The following is a 17,923-nucleotide window of genomic DNA, read 5'->3' as shown; positions in this document are numbered from 1 at the left end:
TATGAGACAGCTTCATACTAATTATTCCTATCCAAGCTACTTGGACTGCGCCCTACTCATCCAGGTTAGCTTGGATAGGAATAATTAGTATGAAGCTGTCACTTGGATGGCACTCGGTCCAAGTGTACTTGGACCGTGTCAACGCGGCTTTAGCGTCATTAGCGATTGCTTCATTCCAGCAAGTATCTTATTTATGATTCCAGCGCTGTATCCCGGTCTGGTCACACTTCATGTATATAGGCTGTCATGACTAATTATTATTATAATATTGATGTTTGATGTGCCGCTTAGTACGAAGGTTGAACAAAAACTGACGTAAGGTTTGAAATCCGTTACATGCATTAAACACACAATATGTTAAAAATTACTGTTTTTTTTTCATTTAGTGTGTACTGTGTATCGATCCAAAATAAAAGATAGGTATTTGCATATACAAATACAGTACAACCTCGATTTTAGATTCTCACACAATTTGCATTATAGTTTTCTATTTCTTTTTACGTTTTTATTAGGTTGTATTCTTATTTGTCCGGTACAAATCTTGCAATCGATTTTTAACTAACTTCCCGACAAGTTAGACATTAGAAACTTTTAGAATATATCAGAACACGATGCGAATGCATTTTTTAAATACTTGTAGCCATTTTTAAGTAGAATTAAATTCATTTTCAGTTAATTCTGTTTTGTATGAAAAGTTATTTCGGAAGAAATCCGTAATCCAATCCACTATTATTGGTTGCTAGGGTCCTAACAATTAAATTATTAATATATACGTGAGTTACTATGGAAATCAATGAGTATCATTTCAGTATTATTTCTATCAAATACAATTTTTTTTGATCGTTCAAGCTAGTCAAGTCAAGTTTATATGATTCAACAGAAAATTTTAAACGTATATAAAAAGTTCTTTTAATCTTATAATTATTATCAGTACATTTAATTCTCAGTTTTACGTTATTATTTCCCACTATTTATATTATTTGTAATACATTGTTCAAAATTCAATTAAAACTAAATTTATTCTAACATATTCAATTACGTATGTATGTACATAAATAAAAATGCAATCATTGAAATTTTAAGGAGGCGCATGAGCATTTCTTTTTATAAATACGCCTACCATGTCCCAGGCCCGGTTTATACAACGGACAACGTAATTGGTGGCTGATTTTTACTCTTTTACTATAATGGTGGGCAAACAGTATTTTTTGTCATTTGCTCATTCAACAACAATTATGTAACCAAAGAGGTTGAATAATTGAAACAAACACATTCAGCCGGCTGCGATTGGTGTAAGAAGATGTTATGAGAGCCTATAAACCTATTTTATTTAACTTTATAATAAATAAACTAGCGGGAAACATGCACCAAACCAATTTTGAATAATTGTTTAATATTTTTAATTTAAATTTCTTAATACCATATTTCTATTTTCCCGCGATTAATGTTTTTTTTTTGGGTCAGTGCCTTCAAAAATGTAAAATCGGAGTTTCACTGTAAACTATAACAGTTTATACTAAGTATAAGAAAAGAAACACAATGTTTAAATAAGATAAAAATATTTTATTATATTCAAGAATACATGATTTACAAATACAGTTTTATAAGTTCATCACTAACGGCCGATGGTGTGAGGATTCCTAAGTCCGTGAAAAGTAATGTTATATAAGATGGCGGAGTGTAATCGACCAATGGATGCTCCTTCGAAAGGTCTTTCTTGAGTGTGCTAGACAAGTATTTGAATTCATTTGGCAAGTCTTTTTGATTGAGTGGGTACAGCCTTGCAAATTTAAAACTCTCCGTCAATACATAGACAGGTTTCTTAAGTTCTTTCGCGCACATTGCCATTGTGTAGGTGCCAATCTGAAATCAGTACAAAAAGAAAACATTAAATCATTTCCAGTCCCCGATCAAAAAGAAGTGACTACATGCGAGTGGTAAAGTGTGGAGGTAGGCTGTAGAGATCCAACATAAATACTGGATACTTAGCTTTGTCAGACATACATATTTGTTTTCATTGAATGAAGAATACAAATTGTAGATGGTGTTGGACAGTTTTTAAAAATAATTATACTCTGCCTAACCAAACCATAATAGATAAGAGATAGAAAATATTATTGCCATTAAATCGTACATAATTTTAGATATTTTATACTAGATGGAAGAATATTTTTTATCCATTATAGTGTGGTTAGGCAGGGTTTAATTGAATTTTAAAAACTAACGATCATAATTTGCATTTTGTATTCATAGTTCAACAAAAACAAACAAGTATGACTAACTTTAGTGTGCACTATTTACGTCGGATCTCCACAGTCTACTTTCACTCTCCGCCACTGCTACAAACTCAAACATTAAATGGAAAAAAATTTGGGTTTAAACCATTATGAACCATGACAGGCTATAGAATGCAATGAACACAGAGCAGAGCGTCCTCAAATATTTTATTATAATATTGAATGTGCGTTCCGTTTATGTGACAAACTTTAATGCATAATATGTATTTTGATACAACTAATGGCAGCACTTTTAACCTTTTCTATGCCTCATGATATTACTATCGCAGTATCTGACAGGCTGCAGATTTGTAACGACACACGTTGAATGTAGAGCGAAGTTCTTACTACAATTGCTGTAATACCGATATTTTGTGGCTTAGTATTTCATAATTATTCAAACAGATGTCAGTGTGTGTTTCATTTTTAGATTATGCAAATCAATAGACAGTGGCTAGTAATTTGAGTTTAAAGTCGGGTGAGATAACTTGCGAAATTTGTATGTGCGGCCTGTCGATCACGGCCTCATAGAGCGAGATAACTCGCTGAAGGCATAGAAACAGTTAAGTCAGTGATTACTGTAACTGTAACCTTTGTTTATCAGTTAATACAAAATTTGGCAGCTACGCATGCACAATATTGTTATAGTAAAAAACAAGAGACATCAACGAATATGCAGTGCTAAAATTCGCATTAACAGTTAACATGACTCTTAGAATAGGAGTCTTGGTGGCTAAAAGAAAGAATTAAATTTATATTATTAGCAATAAAACAGAATGAGAAACTTTTCTGTAATACAAAAGTATAAAAACATTTTTAAGTTATTGATGCATCAAAGATTGACAGATCGACTTGGTACGCAAATGACAAAAATTTACAGTCGAAAGGTAACAACTCGTTAAATTTATTATCTGTAGTAAAATGGCAAACCTTATTAACAATGCCACCACTTTCCATAACGCCCTCTGCTCCAATCATTACAATATCCACCTGCTCCAGTATATAGCCTATCGCAGAATCCAGAACCAAAGTGCAATCAACACCTCCATCAGCTAGCAATCGGCACATTTCCTCACTGTAAAAACAGATATCAAATCAATAAGCTTACATAATATCACAACGGCACAGGTCCACTCTCTAACGCAGGATGTGCAGTTGCATAATTCAAAGGAGAAACAATTTCTAATAATTAGTCTGCGGAATTATAACCATAGTCCATACTTAAAAGAAACTGTTAAGAAAAAACTACTGGATATTTATATTCTCAAATACCACCAAATGACACCATAATAAATGTGGTATCCTTAACAGCATGTTTTCTACCATACACGGACGTGAGAAGTGGAAGGACAAAGGAAGATAGTTAGAGGCTCGATATGTTGATAAAAAAATTGAATTATTGGTGAAATTCACTTGCTGATTGCATGCCATACCAGTTTCGAAAATCCAATATACCGGTATTTTCAGTATTAAGAAAACATACACGTTTATGTTAATTATTGTATTATATGAAAATTAATTTAATGATATTTTTTCATTACTTACTACTATATTGTACTTATATTAAACATTCGTGGCAAATATTTCCTATTATTCTATAACTATTGATCCACCGTTGATAGTACATCCAACAAACGTTGAATTTGAGAGACATTTTCCTGTATACTCATAGTATTTGTAAAAATTAGCAGTTCTAAAATATTATGATCCATACATATTTATATGGTCAACATAATAAATGTAGGTAGGTTGCTATAAAATAGTGTTTCAAATAGATTTTAATAGTTATATTCATTGATAGGTACTCCTTTTTTTCTATACTATATTTTGACGAATACCGGTATTCAATAAGAAATATCGGTATTGATCTATTCATTCGGTATTGCAATCCCTAATTAGGAGCCACGAACATGCTGATAATCGTTTGTATTATCCACAATGCTAGCTATGAACACTCGCGATGGAGGAGTGGTAACTAGTCTCGATGATGTTGTAGGTTTCGGGTTCAAATGCAAGGTCTGACGAATTCACCTATTATTTTTTAACATGTGGTCGGACCCACTCTAATAGATAATATTATATTTGTCATACAAAGAAACCTCTTTGTGAGAAAACCAAGATCTACATCGGATTGTAGACAAGACAATTTTTTTTCTCACCTACGATGCAGAACAAGTTATTGTGTATAATATGACGATGTATATAAGTACATGGATGGTTTAAAACGGTTTTTTGACCTTGTCTGATCCTAATAGCATCATATGGGCGTCCACAGAGTGCAGGTTCGTATTGATAGATTTTGTTTTCACGAGAAATGTATGTTAGCCACTTGCTCAACCTATTAGGTCCATACTCTGACTCATACACAAATTGAAAAATAAATGTGTACTTGCCAGACCCAGGATTCGAACCTGTGACACACAACGTTATAGGCCGAAGCATAAGCCGTGCGGCCATCCGTTTACATGTTCGTAAATAAATTATAATGTTATTGTAATTTACCCAGAATTGTCAGGCGAAGACTTCGTAACAAATACTTCAAATCTTTTATTAGCTTTAGCTGCTTCAAGCATAGTCTGTAAGACGACTCTTGATTTAGAATGTGTGAGTATTCTCTGTAACAAAAATATAATGTCAATAATAATATATTCTCTCGCGAATACCATCTGTAACAGATCTTGGCATTAAGTTTGAAAGTAAACCGATAGTCAATGGCCATATTATGGTTACCATTTGGAAAGGGCTACAAATGTTGGGCTTCGTGTACTTCCCAAGTTTTTTTTGGATGTTACGGTATTAATTAATAATTTTTAGTTCGAACTTGAGAGTGGGTCTATAGCAGGGTTGGCGAATCTTTTTACGTACGCGTGCCAAAATTGTTACGGATATAACATGTTTTGTTTCCATTAATATATGAATGAACTTACACAGCCATCGACTATGAATTGCCCCGCTTGTTTTGCTATCTTTCCTCTTGATTTCAGTAGTCTATCCAGGAAAAATTTTCCTCTGTCCAGCATGATGGCTTTGCATTCTTCAAAAGACTGAAAATAAAAATCACAACTACTAATGTACCATGCAGAAAATATCATGCCCATGCACAGAATTTTTTTTCCGATTACCAAAATAATGAAACTATAAGTGAGTGACTTTCTTAGATTGATCAAATTATCTAAAATATAAACTCAGAAAGTATTTTCCACAGGAGCATCATATAGAATTTTTGAAATCGATGAACAGTGAGGATCATGGCCCCCACATCCTGAACTGGGCCCCCATGCTAGGATCTTTGGCGGCCCCCCTACCATCTTTAAGGATAAAGCCAGTGTGATGCTCTACAGCAGCGTTTTGCAATTGGTGTACGCGGTAAAATAATGTGTATTTTGTCGTATATTTTAATACATTCATTTGAATTAAGGAATTGTCGAGTGTCGATACACAATTAAAAATTTCATCATATAACCACATAATTTTAATTAATGATATTATCGAAGGAAAATAGCGCCGCGCTTTTTTTTACTAATAAAACAAATTTGTGCTGCATGTTTATCTCACTTATCTGGTCGACTGGCCTCGCCGGGCCCCTCCTGAGCCCGGGCCCCCAGGCTAGTGCCCTGTCAGCCCCCCCTCTTGTGGGGGCCATGGTGGGGATATTAAATGTTCAAATACTAAATACCGTGCTCATAGAATACATTGAGACCACCTAGGTAAATATCAATCAAATGGTTTAAATGATATTTTGATAAAAAAAATGTATTATTTTCTAATCATATTGTTTTTAATGTGTAATTAGGCAATTTTTATAGTTCTTGCAATTCATTGGTTTTGTGCTATTTATTTTTTTTTACTGTAAAGATTTATATTATTAATTTACTTAAATAAAATGCAAATTTTATTATACTGATTCCACCATTATTAAATATAATTAGACCGGTTTCGTCCGTGATCCAGTTATATTTAATAAAAATTGAACAGTAGCATACAATTTGCATTTTATTTAAATTAATAATACAATGCATTTCCACCATAAATTGACAGTTAACACAATAAAAGAAAACAAAGCATTGTCTGATGTTTTCTGAACTTTTTCTACATTATTCATGGTAGATTATCGATGCACGAATATTGTACTATGAGCCAGATAAAGATTTATGTATAAAAAACTACACATATACTGTCCGACAACAAGACATCGGCGATAACAGGAAGTCGCTGTAGTCGCATATAGAAGATATCTCAGTAATGTACCTGTCATGGCGGGAATGCATGCTAGAGGCGTATTTAAATAATGTATCGGCTCTCCTTTTAGATGCGACTCTTTTTCCTCTTCACAATAACCAAAAGTTTGCTAATAATAATTCTAACATCACTCCTGATCGTTTTAGACATATTTTGTTGTTGCACATAGTTGGGCACATTTGTTTTAATCATGATTATACTGTATTTACATAGTTGACAAAATAATGATAAAAAGATTGCTACCTTAGTGTCCAATTTTGCAAGGGTAATAAACCTCAAAAATAATTCAGATCCTGAAGAGACTGCTGTGATGGGTTGATCCGTGTTTCTCATCACATCTATTGCTAATCGCAAATTCGAGTCTAATTCCTGGACAGTGGTAACTAGAGGAAAATACATGGTAAATTGAGGCTAGTTATATGCAAAGCAGCCATTCCACACCAACCTTAATCAGAGATAGAAGCACTTTTATATAAAGTGTATTTCTTTAAATCCACAAAGCCTGTGTATACATTTTGAATGATAGATATTATAATTATATAATTTTGTGTAACTTTTTAAAATATAAAATCTATGAAATTATGGTGTTTTAGCAGTCCAGGGTGTTTTGTGCAAAACCGTTTTTTTAGAATGTTCATTCTGGAATGCAGCCAACTCTTATTTTTGTAAGAAAAATCTTTATTTTTGCAACTATTTTCTTTAAAAAAACCTTCTAAGTTACTTAAGGCCATGCATTAGTTGAGGCACGGTCTAAAAAGATCGTTGCTAGGCGATGCGCGGACTGCGGGTCGCGGGTGCAAATGGCACCTGTCAAACGAAATATTATTTTTCATATAAATCCAACATACGTTCATTTTATGTTCTGTTTATTGTTCTATTAGTAACAATAATAATATATTCATTGACATGTTTTCTTTTTAAAGTAAATGGGTAACGTTTTTAGTCATCTTTACACGATTTTAGAATTAATTGACCCGTCGCCATCACGCAGCAAAGTGACGTGCTTCTGGCTCGAGATTCTCTCAGTGAATGGCAGCGAGTCCAAAATTTCGTCGCGCCTACAGTTGGAAATTATTTGGCGTTTCACTGATGCGTCACCTTAAGTATTATGGGAATTTCAAAGTACTGAAAATATTTCGAAAAACTTGTAAATTATAAATAAATATTTAGCTGCCTGGCATAAATTTTTACATGAAAAATCTATATATTAAATTATATTTTACATATAATAAAATGAAAAACATATAGTGTAATTGAGAAAATATTGTTTATTAATTGAGTGTAGAAAAACCCACCTTACACAGTTAGCATTTTAATAATTAGGTACATAATATTATCATATGGTTGCTTTATGCAGATCGAAAATGGCATATTTTTAAAACGCATTTATATGACATTTTTGTATGACAGCAGCTTGGATGCTTTATGCAGATCAAGAAAGTCATATTCTGCAATTTGTAAAAACTTTAAAACGCATTTATACAAGATTTTTGTATGACAGCAGCTTGGCTGATTTGTGCAGAACGTAGAACAAACGTGTGAGATTATGGAAATCACAATAACTCATTTTTTTCAAAATTGTGGCTTGGCTGCTTTGTGTATAACTATGCTCAATTATTAGTCTGTGAAAGTCATTGTGTAATCTTAAATATATTCTAAAATTACGTTAATCAACTAAACCAATTTTTATTGTGGTGTAAAGCTTACAATGTTGTATATAGCTTTGTATACCTAAAGGTATTGGGTTACCAGTCCTCATATTGGAGTTACACTGTGACTTCTACATCAGCACAGTTGTTTCTGCAACTAAAACTTGCCCCCCGCACTTATAATTCAGTGTGTGTTCGATATCGCGTCGAGTTTTATTAACATTAAAATGCATAAACCTTTGCAGAAGCAGACAAAGAGAATTATTTCAAATGTAGAAGTATTGTGAGAAGAAACAGAAAAGAAAACTGTTAATTAGTCTCAATAGTGCCAAAGAGTATCTATCTGCTATAAGTAAACATGCAAAAACTACGTGACGAAACAGCGTCAACGCATGCAGAGCTGTGAAGTAGAAAAAATGATATAGAAGTTGGTCTATACAGAATACTATCTATCCTAGGGTTGGCGAACCTTTTTACGAACGCGTGCCAAAATTTTTCAAATATTATGTTTCGACTGTGACGTGCCGAGCAGTTTTTTTGAGAAATTAAAGTGGTTTTTAAGAATTATATTAAAAAAGTTTAAAAATAACAATTGAGTTTTTATACATTAAATATTTATAAGTGGGAGCATTTTAAAAACGCTTACTTCATAATGTATTCCCCATAACTGAACTGTTTTTCATTTTTATTGTCTGTCTTAGTATTGTCTAATTACTACTACTAGCTCTACCATTTTTTTGTTTCTTATTTGGTACAGCCATCTTTGTGGGTAGCAATGAAATTGTTTGTATTGCCAACTCAGCTTGGTTTTTTTACACACAAATTGACACTGGAATTGCTTCTATCAGATGAGGCATTCTCTCGCTACAGAAGTCTCAAGCATTGTAAATCAATCAAAATTAGAGGTTCGCAGTGCGGCATCCCTCGCCGCCTCATGAGGTTAGTGCGATAATATTATATGCGACGCATAAAGCCTAAGGACCGACCAATGCAATTATATATTTACATTAAGCGTAATGCTTATTCTTGAAGAGTATTTGCCTGCTATTTTTTATACAATGCGATCTCTCATTTATTATTATTATTATAGGTATTTTTTCTTTTCAAACGCGTGCCAAGCAAAACCATCTAGCATGCCACTGGTGCCACGCGTGCCATAGGTTCGCCACCACTGATCTATCCTATACAAAATGGTTCAAACATAAATAATCCCCTGTTATTGACACGGTAATCAAATGGATATCATATAATATATTTAATATAATATGTATATAATACTATTATCAGCCGACCCAGTAAAGCTTCATTGTGACAGTTGAAAAACAATGCTTACATTCATATTTCTCCAGTACTATTAAGAGTGTGCGAATGGCTGCCACACCGGCTGAGACATCTTTCTCCTGTTTCACTATTTTCTGGAATATGTCTAGAATATCTAAACAAAATATATAATAAGTGAGGTTATGTGCGATTTGAAAAATATGTTTACAAAAAATATACGATATAGATTTTAAAGTAATTACCGTCTCTTTCCATTGTCATTTTTATAAAATCATAAATGACCGTAAATAGTTAAAAACATTCGTATTTATATTAAGAAAAATTCTAAACTTATAAACACAAGTTTTTTGACGTTTTACGGCGAACGTTAGTGTTGCTATAATCCAATACTATAATCATTAATCAGTCTGAATTGTCTATGGTCTAATGGTGTAATTATCTATGGATATTACCTCCTTTTTAATAATGAGAACATATTTTTTGATTTACATGTTTTATTTGTCGCCTAAAAACCTACAGCACATTTTACAAAAAGTGCCAACTAAAATTATTATAGGTAGTAGAAAATGTAACAATAGCGGCCTGCACACACACAATCTTGTCTGCGTGAAAGCCTCGTGTGTACGATGTCGCACGGGAATGATCGTGTGTCTAAAGTCGCGTAGCGAACAGCGGAAAGAGTGGGGTTGGTCGCGTCCAATCTTTCACGCGTGCCGTACATCAAATCGTTTTTCATACCATGGATAAGGATAATTTAATATAAAAATATATTAGTCTATGATTTAATACGTTTTACCACGATCCGTCATGGACGTTCGCAATTTCTCTCGCCAATTTATTACAGATTTTATGGAGATGTACAAAAAATTCCCATGTTTGTGAAAAATCAAATCTGAGGCATACAAAAATAGAAATTTACGCGATGTGGCGTATACAAAAATAATTCATTAATGCAAGGAGAGAGGATTTCACGAGGCTAATGTAGTAAAAAAAAAAAAATCTAAGCCTTAGGGGTTCTTTTCGCAGAGTTAAAAAAACGTCGACGTAGTGGTAGCGGAAGAGATGAAATATATGAGCCATCATTGTGGTATTACAATTTGCTGCTTTTCACGAAGGATCAAGAGCTTCCAACGGCAAGCATGTCAAATATGGATACGGTGATAGAAATTGATATTGACGGGAGTGAGGAGAGAGAGGAGGGTATTGAGGATGAATCTGTAATCCAGGATTTTCCGACCGTGAGCCAGGAAATAAACACAGTAGAAGTGAGGTATATTGTGAGGTGATGAAGTGAGGTCATTGTTTTACTATAGTAGTATTAATATGTAAAGTTATCCTCCACGGTTAATAAATCGCCACTTAGTTTGACACTCGTCCGCCTTCTTGGTCCATTCTGCTTTTGTACTTAGAAACTGAAAATAAAATATTTTTGTAACGTGTTATACCTAATTATATTTATTCCAGGTTGAAGACAATGAGACCACTCCTAAGCCAACCACACAAACTTGAAAAAGGAATGCCACTAATTCCCAGACTGAATTGTTTATAAATATTTGCTTGGCAACATTAAAGGCAAACGCCAAAGAAATCGGCGAATATGATGCTACTGGAATATATGTTGCTAAGAAACTACAAAAAAAGAATTCTGTGCAAGCCATTTATGCGGAAGCACTTATAAAATATAGTTTTAAAAATGGGTCTATTACAAGAACTGAACGAAGAAACTGACATATACAACGGCGAATGTAATACCGAAGAACCGTTGTTTTTGCATCTTGGGCAAGACAATAGAGATCTACGCACTTATTATGAATCTGCAGATATGAATTTATTAGTATATTTTTAAATTAATTTAATCTGATTAACTACCTAAGTATATCATATTATGTCTTCATTATTTTTAAATTTACCAATTTTTTCACTATAAATACCTAGCTGTAATTTTGTATTTTGTAACAAATAAAGGTTACCGACCCATCATAATACGTGTCATTTAAATTCCTTTCCTTCATATTATTATATTCCGCTTTAAGTACTTCAGATGGCTTTGCACGTTTCTGGTATCAGTATTAAGAGATGGAGCCGATATTCCTGTACTGAACTTTAAATCTTCAAATGATCGTCCTGTGGCCAAAAATCTAGATAAGTGTAGCTGTAAGACGCTCTTCCGCGCTGATGCTTTTTCTCATAAGAGTATCTTGCTTTGTAATTTTGATTTTCACTTTATTTAGTAAAAAATCAAATGATGAACTGTTAATTCGTAAATATTTTTTTAAATAATCGGGATATTTTTGACGTAATTCACGAATAATTAAGGGTAGGTAACCGTCTATAGTCATTAACGCAGACTTCGTTTTTTGTTTTGACTTAAATTTATACTTGCGCTTGCACAAGCTACAGTTAGTATAATATTTCTTCTTTGTATATCCATTTATAATGTAAATAAAAATAAAGCTAAACTTGTTCACGCGTTATATTTTGTTTATGTTGTGTGCGGAAGTATTTGATTGAATTGTTTTATCTCAAGAATGGTTTGCTTACAAAACTGTTTTGTTTTCGTGTTTATGAAACCTACTAAAACCGTTGAATTCTTGTACGCTCCAACGACTTCCACGATCACGCCGTAATGAAAGCGCGATATCCCTAGACGCTCAATCCCGGCGCGCGCTCCTCAAAACATGCGCAAAAAAGTTTGTGCTATCTCGCAGGATATAGTTGACATGCAAATTATAGCAGCAGACATCTGACACGTGTGATATTACGCGCTCAATAGGTACCGGCTTCTGGCGCGTACGCTCCTGAGCATGCGGAAAAGAATGTGTGTGTAAAGGGCGCTAATGGATCATCTTGTGTTTTGGGATTGACGAAAATGATTATTACTATTATCCTTTAATGTTAATTTAAACTGTATTATAATATGTTAGAATTGTTGTAATTATTTACGGACTACCTAAATATTGTCTGAAATAAGAAATTTCAGGCAATATGTAAGGAAATTCTATAATATTGTTTATGGCAGCACTGACTTGACATTCCATTCGTATTCGACATAAAAATAACTACCTTCTTGAAATAGTAAATAAACACAAACTCCCGCCAGTTCGTTTCTTATTAATCATATGGTTAATTGATTAATTGTTGTTTTCCCAGTGAAATATCAACTACGTTTGCTTTCTAAATAGAAATTCATTTCAAAGGTCGGCTGACATGAAATATTAATTTAACAATGTTACTCCAAAGTTGATGCGTCAGGCGTCACGTTTAATTAAACAAGCTCGGTCCATTACGTTCGATTAGGGTGCGCTTGTTATTCTAATTTGAATTAAAGTAATTGCGACTCGTCGTCCTGACGAACCCACCAACTGTTCGCCATTTAACATGTGAGTTATATCAGTGATTTCAATCGGATTTTCAAACTATGCTGGAATTTTTAACGAAATTTATTTAGGTATTCTATTTATGACTTTTCAGAATCTTTTGTTTATCCCTATAAACAATAGTGAAACCAAATGAATCGATCTGTTCTTTTACATTTCTATGACACAACTTCACTTTCAAGATTGTAAATTTTTGTATTTTTTTTTTTTTAAGTTTAATCGAGTGCCAAATAATTTTTTACAAACAAAATGTCGGTGATGGAAGACAAGGAATCAGTAGAAAAAGAAATTCGCGAGCTGATATTGCATTTCAAATCAAAGAGGCTAACCATAGCGGAACCGTGTTGTAGAGAAAATTTACAAAAATACTTGAAATCCGTCCAAGAGGTAAGTAATCAAGAAGACATTAATATCAAATTTCAATCAAATTGTAGGTACATACATTTGTGAGAAATTCTATTCTTTATATCCAATTGTAATTCTTCTGCTCCAGTCCACCGTATATACACTCTGTGATGGTATTTAGCAGTCTTTCAGGATGCCGGAATCCAGTTGGGTTGAAGAACGAGCTAGCTAGATTTAAATCTTCTTAATGCATCTGCAGCTTGTTACTCCTAAGGTTATACCCTCCGCCATGGCCCCCGCATCACGAAGTGTGCGCCCAAGCCAGGGTCTGTGGCACATCCCTCTACTTATCGCTAAGGTTAAAAGCAGTGTAATGCTCTCTAGCAGCGTTTCTCAAATGGTATTCCGCGGAGTCTCAGGGTTCCACGAGGTAAAATTGAGGGTATTCTGTGTTTTTTTAGCAATTTTTCGTATTCAAAATAAATTCACTTGAAGCAAAAGATTCACCGCTTTCAGAATGCTTTATTATTTCCATCTTTATCTACATCGTATGAAGTTTATGAGTCCTTAAATTGTTTTTGTCCGTGAGTATCACTAGTTCAACTTCTCAGTTTCTCACTTATATCTATAAATTTATAATTGCTACATATTTATACGTACATATAGAAATATACTGACAAAACACAATGAATCAGCATACGTCCTAACGCAAGACAGTACCTGATGTTTTGCCTGTCACTGATTAGGAGGAATCTGGAATTTAGCATCCCTAAATACATGTAATTCGACACCTTACTTACATAACATTAAGTTTGATGCTCTCTTCTAAAAGTGCAAGCTTTTTCTCTTGTGCGAGTAATTGTACTATTTGCGATGTTTTTTACAATTAATCTCTTTGTCGCAAACTCCGATGTTTGTAATGCAAGAGTTAAGATAAACAAGATCGTCAACCATCTCCAGCCTTAAAGGGTATACCTCAGTTGAGGCACGGTCTAAAAAGATCGTGGCTAGGCGATGCGCGGATTGTGGGTCGCGGGTGAAAATGACGCATGTCAAACGAAATATAATTTGTCATATAAATCCAACATGTCTCCGTTTAATGTTCTGTTTATTGTTCTATCAGTAACAATAATAATATATTCATTGACATGTTTTCTTTTTAAAGTAAATGGGTAACGTTTTTAGTCATCTTTACACGATTTAAGAATTAATATGCCCGTCGCCATCACGAAACAAATTGACGTGTTTCCAGCTCGACGTTCTCTCTCCAAATGGCAGCGAGTCCAAAATTTCGTCGTGCCTATAGTTGAAAATTATTTTCCGTTTCACTGATGTATCACCTTAAATGGCGACAGTATTGAGCATTGAGCAATGGACTGATTCAATGTATTATTGGAGAGGCCACATTAACAATTTTCATGTTTTCGAATTTATTGAAATTTTCAGGAGCTGTCAATTGTCGGCATAAAATTTCTGTTTGATCCGTATGCAGAAGAGGAAGAGGGTGAGACGTTGGTGCGGCTGGTCAATGCTTCATGGAGTCTGATTCTCCTCCACAAAGATGTCTCCGTCAACGGCGAACGACTCAAAGAGAGGAATTACTCGCTAGAACAAAATAACTTTTTTCTCAATGTAAGAACAGTAATACCTTATATTCACCTAATGAATAAAACAAATACAAATGTTTCTGTAAATCGAAGCTAAATACGTGACATCATTGAAAGGAATTCCAGATCTATGCGTGCGAACAACATTACATAACGAGTTTGCTGTTTTGTGTTGTTTTTTTTTGCCTGTTAAAATTTCCTAAGCAAAGAAAAACATTGTCAGATCAATATAAAGGGAACATTCTCGAAAAGATGAAAGAACACATTGACGTAATAGGCTCCAAATCAATTCGTATGATTTTTTAATTAATTCTTAAAACAGTAAAACCTCGTTAATATGAATTCAATGGGACTGGAAATCGAAACAAAATTCGAATTACGAAATATGAAATGTAAAAATTTTGAAATTAAAATTTTTTTTTATTTTCATTAATTTTGCTTCCGATCATACATTTGCTTACCAAATCTCCGATACAATTCTTTCAAATTAAAATCTGTTCAAATACCAAGTAAACTAAAAATCAAAAATATAAGCGGTAAAATCTATCCAAATTTTATTACAAACATAAATTCATCGATCTTTTTATTGGTGCCTTTCATTTTAATTTTCAATTTTCAAAACGTGGAACTTTCTTGATCATTGCGATACGCTGGTTTCCCTGTGTAGATTCAAGAGATTGACAAGTGAAGCGAATGGGAATGATGAGGTTTGGTTTCAATAGCTCGATTTGTCTGCAAATCATTTCAGTTCTTCATCATCCGACATTTTTATTATGCATCAAGTACATACTTTTCATCTTTGTTGAATCCCATATAATGTTATGTCACACTTCGGGTTGAGAACCAACAATGATGTGTACATTATTTGTTTGAATATACTCTTCAGAACATGGTGGACAAGCTGAAAGAGGATTTTGTAATGAACGACTCAAAATTGAAGCAAGTGGAGGAAGTCAAGCGGCAGATGATTCTCAAAGCTGAGAACTCACAACGGGAGGTGGCCAAGGTCACAGAGGAACTCAAACGGTGTAAGAAGCAGCTCGCCGCTCAGGACACGCAGACCTCGACACAAAAGAAGCGCATGGAAAGAGACTACGCTCAACTGCAAGACAAATTCAGAGGACAGTGCGGTAAGCTATTTAAATCTGATGGCTCTATGCGTAGGCAATACTTATTTAAACTAGTCGACTTACGAGCATTGAATCAAAAGTAACAGCCGAATTATGTTTTGTGAATGAGAAATAGTAAATAGAATAAAACCATATTGATTACCTAATACACTATACCTACACTGATTAACAAGTAATAAATAAATTACAAGTATTTTCTTGATGGAGAACTTTGTTAATACTGTTAATAATGAAGCATGTCTTACCACTAACATTGATACATGCTCTCATTATGTGTTTATACTATTAATTATAATTTTCTACATCACGTAAATATGCAGATAACAGTGTAAAATACGTACTGTTTTCCAACATTCTTTTTAGAATAAAAATATTTACCAAGTAGCAAAGTAATGTATTATATCAACTGACTTATTTTATTTCAGGAATGTACACATCAAAAAATGAAGCCAAAAACACATACGTCGAAGACTACAGAATTAGAGAGAAAAAATACAAAGAGATCATTGCTAAACTTCAAGAAAACAACCGTCAATTACTGCATGAGGTTATCGATCTGAAAGAGGACCTTCTAGCCCAAGAATCTGGGGATGACCGGTGACAGACTGTACCACGATGAAGTAGTATTCCGCGAAGACTTTGTGAATGGTGCAAAGCTTTCATCGGACACATCAGAGATCATGTACATACACACACATACAAACCATGCACTTACTACCAAACTAACATTTCTTCATTGAGGTCATTGTTGAAACTGGGTTTTAGGGGATGTGTAATGAGTAATTGACACATTTCTTAAAACTAATTTTTTATGTTAATCCATCTTTGGACGTCTAATAACCTTTATACCTCACGTTTTAGCCCATTTAGTATTTTAGATTTTGAAAGAGGTTTGCGAAAAATAGACCACGATGACTGCAAACGACAGACACTGATTGGTGACAATTGACGATTGCCTAATGTTAATGCTAAAAATACACGGAATATCCTCAATTTTACCTTGTGGAACCTTGAGGTTCCGCGGAATACCATTTGGGAAACTGCAGTATAGAGCAGTGTTCCACAACCGGTGGTTTTACCTAGGGGGTCCACGAGTCGCCTAGCCAAATTATACAAAAATGTAGAAATAAATGGTTAAAATAAATATTAAATCTTAATAATAAATTTATAAAAGCAATTGGATGCAAATTGCAATGAATATATTTTTTTCTTTAATTTAATAATAATTAATTTTTTTTTGCGGATGAGACTGGGAAGTACAAAAAATGTTTTAAAAAAAGCGTGTTGCTCTGTTACCTTAATTTTTTCATTAAAACATTTTTAATTGTTCATTGTATAATATGTATATGTGTAAATGTAAAAATGATATATTTCAAATGTTTAAAATAATATTTTTTAATTCATTTTATTAATTACACAATTTAATTAATTACACAGCCCACAAAACAATGAGTAAACAGAAAACATTTTTGATTTCATTTCAACTTCTTAGAATCCCAATTCTACTCCAGTGGGTCTATTCTATACTTATCGAACACTAAATTTATAAATAGTATCAAACTTAGGGTAGGTTTGTATCAAAATATTAGCACTTATTGTAACAATTACACGAAGCCGGTTTTTATTGTTGCAATAAGTGCGATATTTTAACAGCAGCAAGATAGGTGCTGTTAAAATATAGCACTTATTGCAACAATAAAAACCGGCTTCGTGTAATTGTTACAATAAGTGCTAATATTTTGATACAAACCTACCCTAAGTTTGATAATATTTTTCACTTTATCACTTTAGCGGTCGATAAGCATAGAATAGACCCACAGAGAGCTCAAATGAAGATTATAAAACAATTGAAGAATCAAGCAGTATGTCAAAAAAGAGTTGCTAATAAGACTACAATTATAAATGCGTTTAAGAGCTTGTCCAGATGACGCGTGTCTCGCGCGAGTGCGTGTGGACGGCTTAATTAAGTCATTTGTACCTACCATGCGGGAGAGCTGACTCGTCGCAAGTGCATGTGGA

The 17,923-nt window shown here is 33.6% G+C and overlaps 2 protein-coding genes across 2 annotated transcripts; one reads left to right on the top strand and one right to left on the bottom strand.

Annotated features, from left to right (window-relative positions):
- Nucleotides 1-1,542: 1,542 nt before the first annotated feature.
- On the bottom strand, nt 1,543-9,830 carry eIF2Balpha (eukaryotic translation initiation factor 2B subunit alpha). Its single transcript, XM_085945102.1, has 7 exons — nt 9,688-9,830; nt 9,498-9,599; nt 6,759-6,898; nt 5,204-5,320; nt 4,779-4,891; nt 3,207-3,351; nt 1,543-1,863 (listed from the first exon to the last, which is right to left on the bottom strand). Exons 1-7 carry the CDS (start codon nt 9,704-9,706, stop codon nt 1,588-1,590), a joined length of 912 nt encoding a protein of 303 aa, XP_085801228.1. The 5' UTR covers nt 9,707-9,830; the 3' UTR covers nt 1,543-1,587.
- A 2,635-nt stretch (nt 9,831-12,465) lies between these two features.
- LOC147073313 (uncharacterized) lies at nt 12,466-17,100 on the top strand. Its single transcript, XM_085945124.1, has 5 exons — nt 12,466-12,825; nt 13,037-13,209; nt 14,614-14,799; nt 15,661-15,904; nt 16,330-17,100. Exons 2-5 carry the CDS (start codon nt 13,072-13,074, stop codon nt 16,503-16,505), a joined length of 744 nt encoding a protein of 247 aa, XP_085801250.1. The 5' UTR covers nt 12,466-12,825; nt 13,037-13,071; the 3' UTR covers nt 16,506-17,100.
- Nucleotides 17,101-17,923: the final 823 nt, after the last annotated feature.

The sequence above is a fragment of the Rhyacophila brunnea genome, unplaced genomic scaffold (assembly GCF_057557595.1).
Source record: "Rhyacophila brunnea isolate RB1 unplaced genomic scaffold, BYU_Rbru_1.0 scaffold_18, whole genome shotgun sequence".
Taxonomy (NCBI): domain Eukaryota; kingdom Metazoa; phylum Arthropoda; class Insecta; order Trichoptera; family Rhyacophilidae; genus Rhyacophila; species Rhyacophila brunnea.
This window is presented reverse-complemented; position numbering and strand designations above follow the sequence as displayed.

Excerpts from the sequence above, each read along its gene's own strand:
- eIF2Balpha (XM_085945102.1), bottom strand. Across the intron at positions 6,899-9,497 it reads AGTACTGGAGAAATATGAAT|TTACCACTGTCCAGGAATTA; the intron begins GTAAGCATTGTT and ends ATTTTCCTCTAG. Across the intron at positions 1,864-3,206 it reads GTGGTGGCATTGTTAATAAG|ATTGGCACCTACACAATGGC; the intron begins GTTTGCCATTTT and ends TACTGATTTCAG.
- LOC147073313 (XM_085945124.1), top strand. The coding sequence starts at position 13,072 with ATGTCGGTGATGGAAGACAAGGAATCAGTAGAAAAAGAAATTCGCGAG. Across the intron at positions 13,210-14,613 it reads ACTTGAAATCCGTCCAAGAG|GAGCTGTCAATTGTCGGCAT; the intron begins GTAAGTAATCAA and ends TGAAATTTTCAG. Across the intron at positions 15,905-16,329 it reads CAAATTCAGAGGACAGTGCG|GAATGTACACATCAAAAAAT; the intron begins GTAAGCTATTTA and ends ATTTTATTTCAG.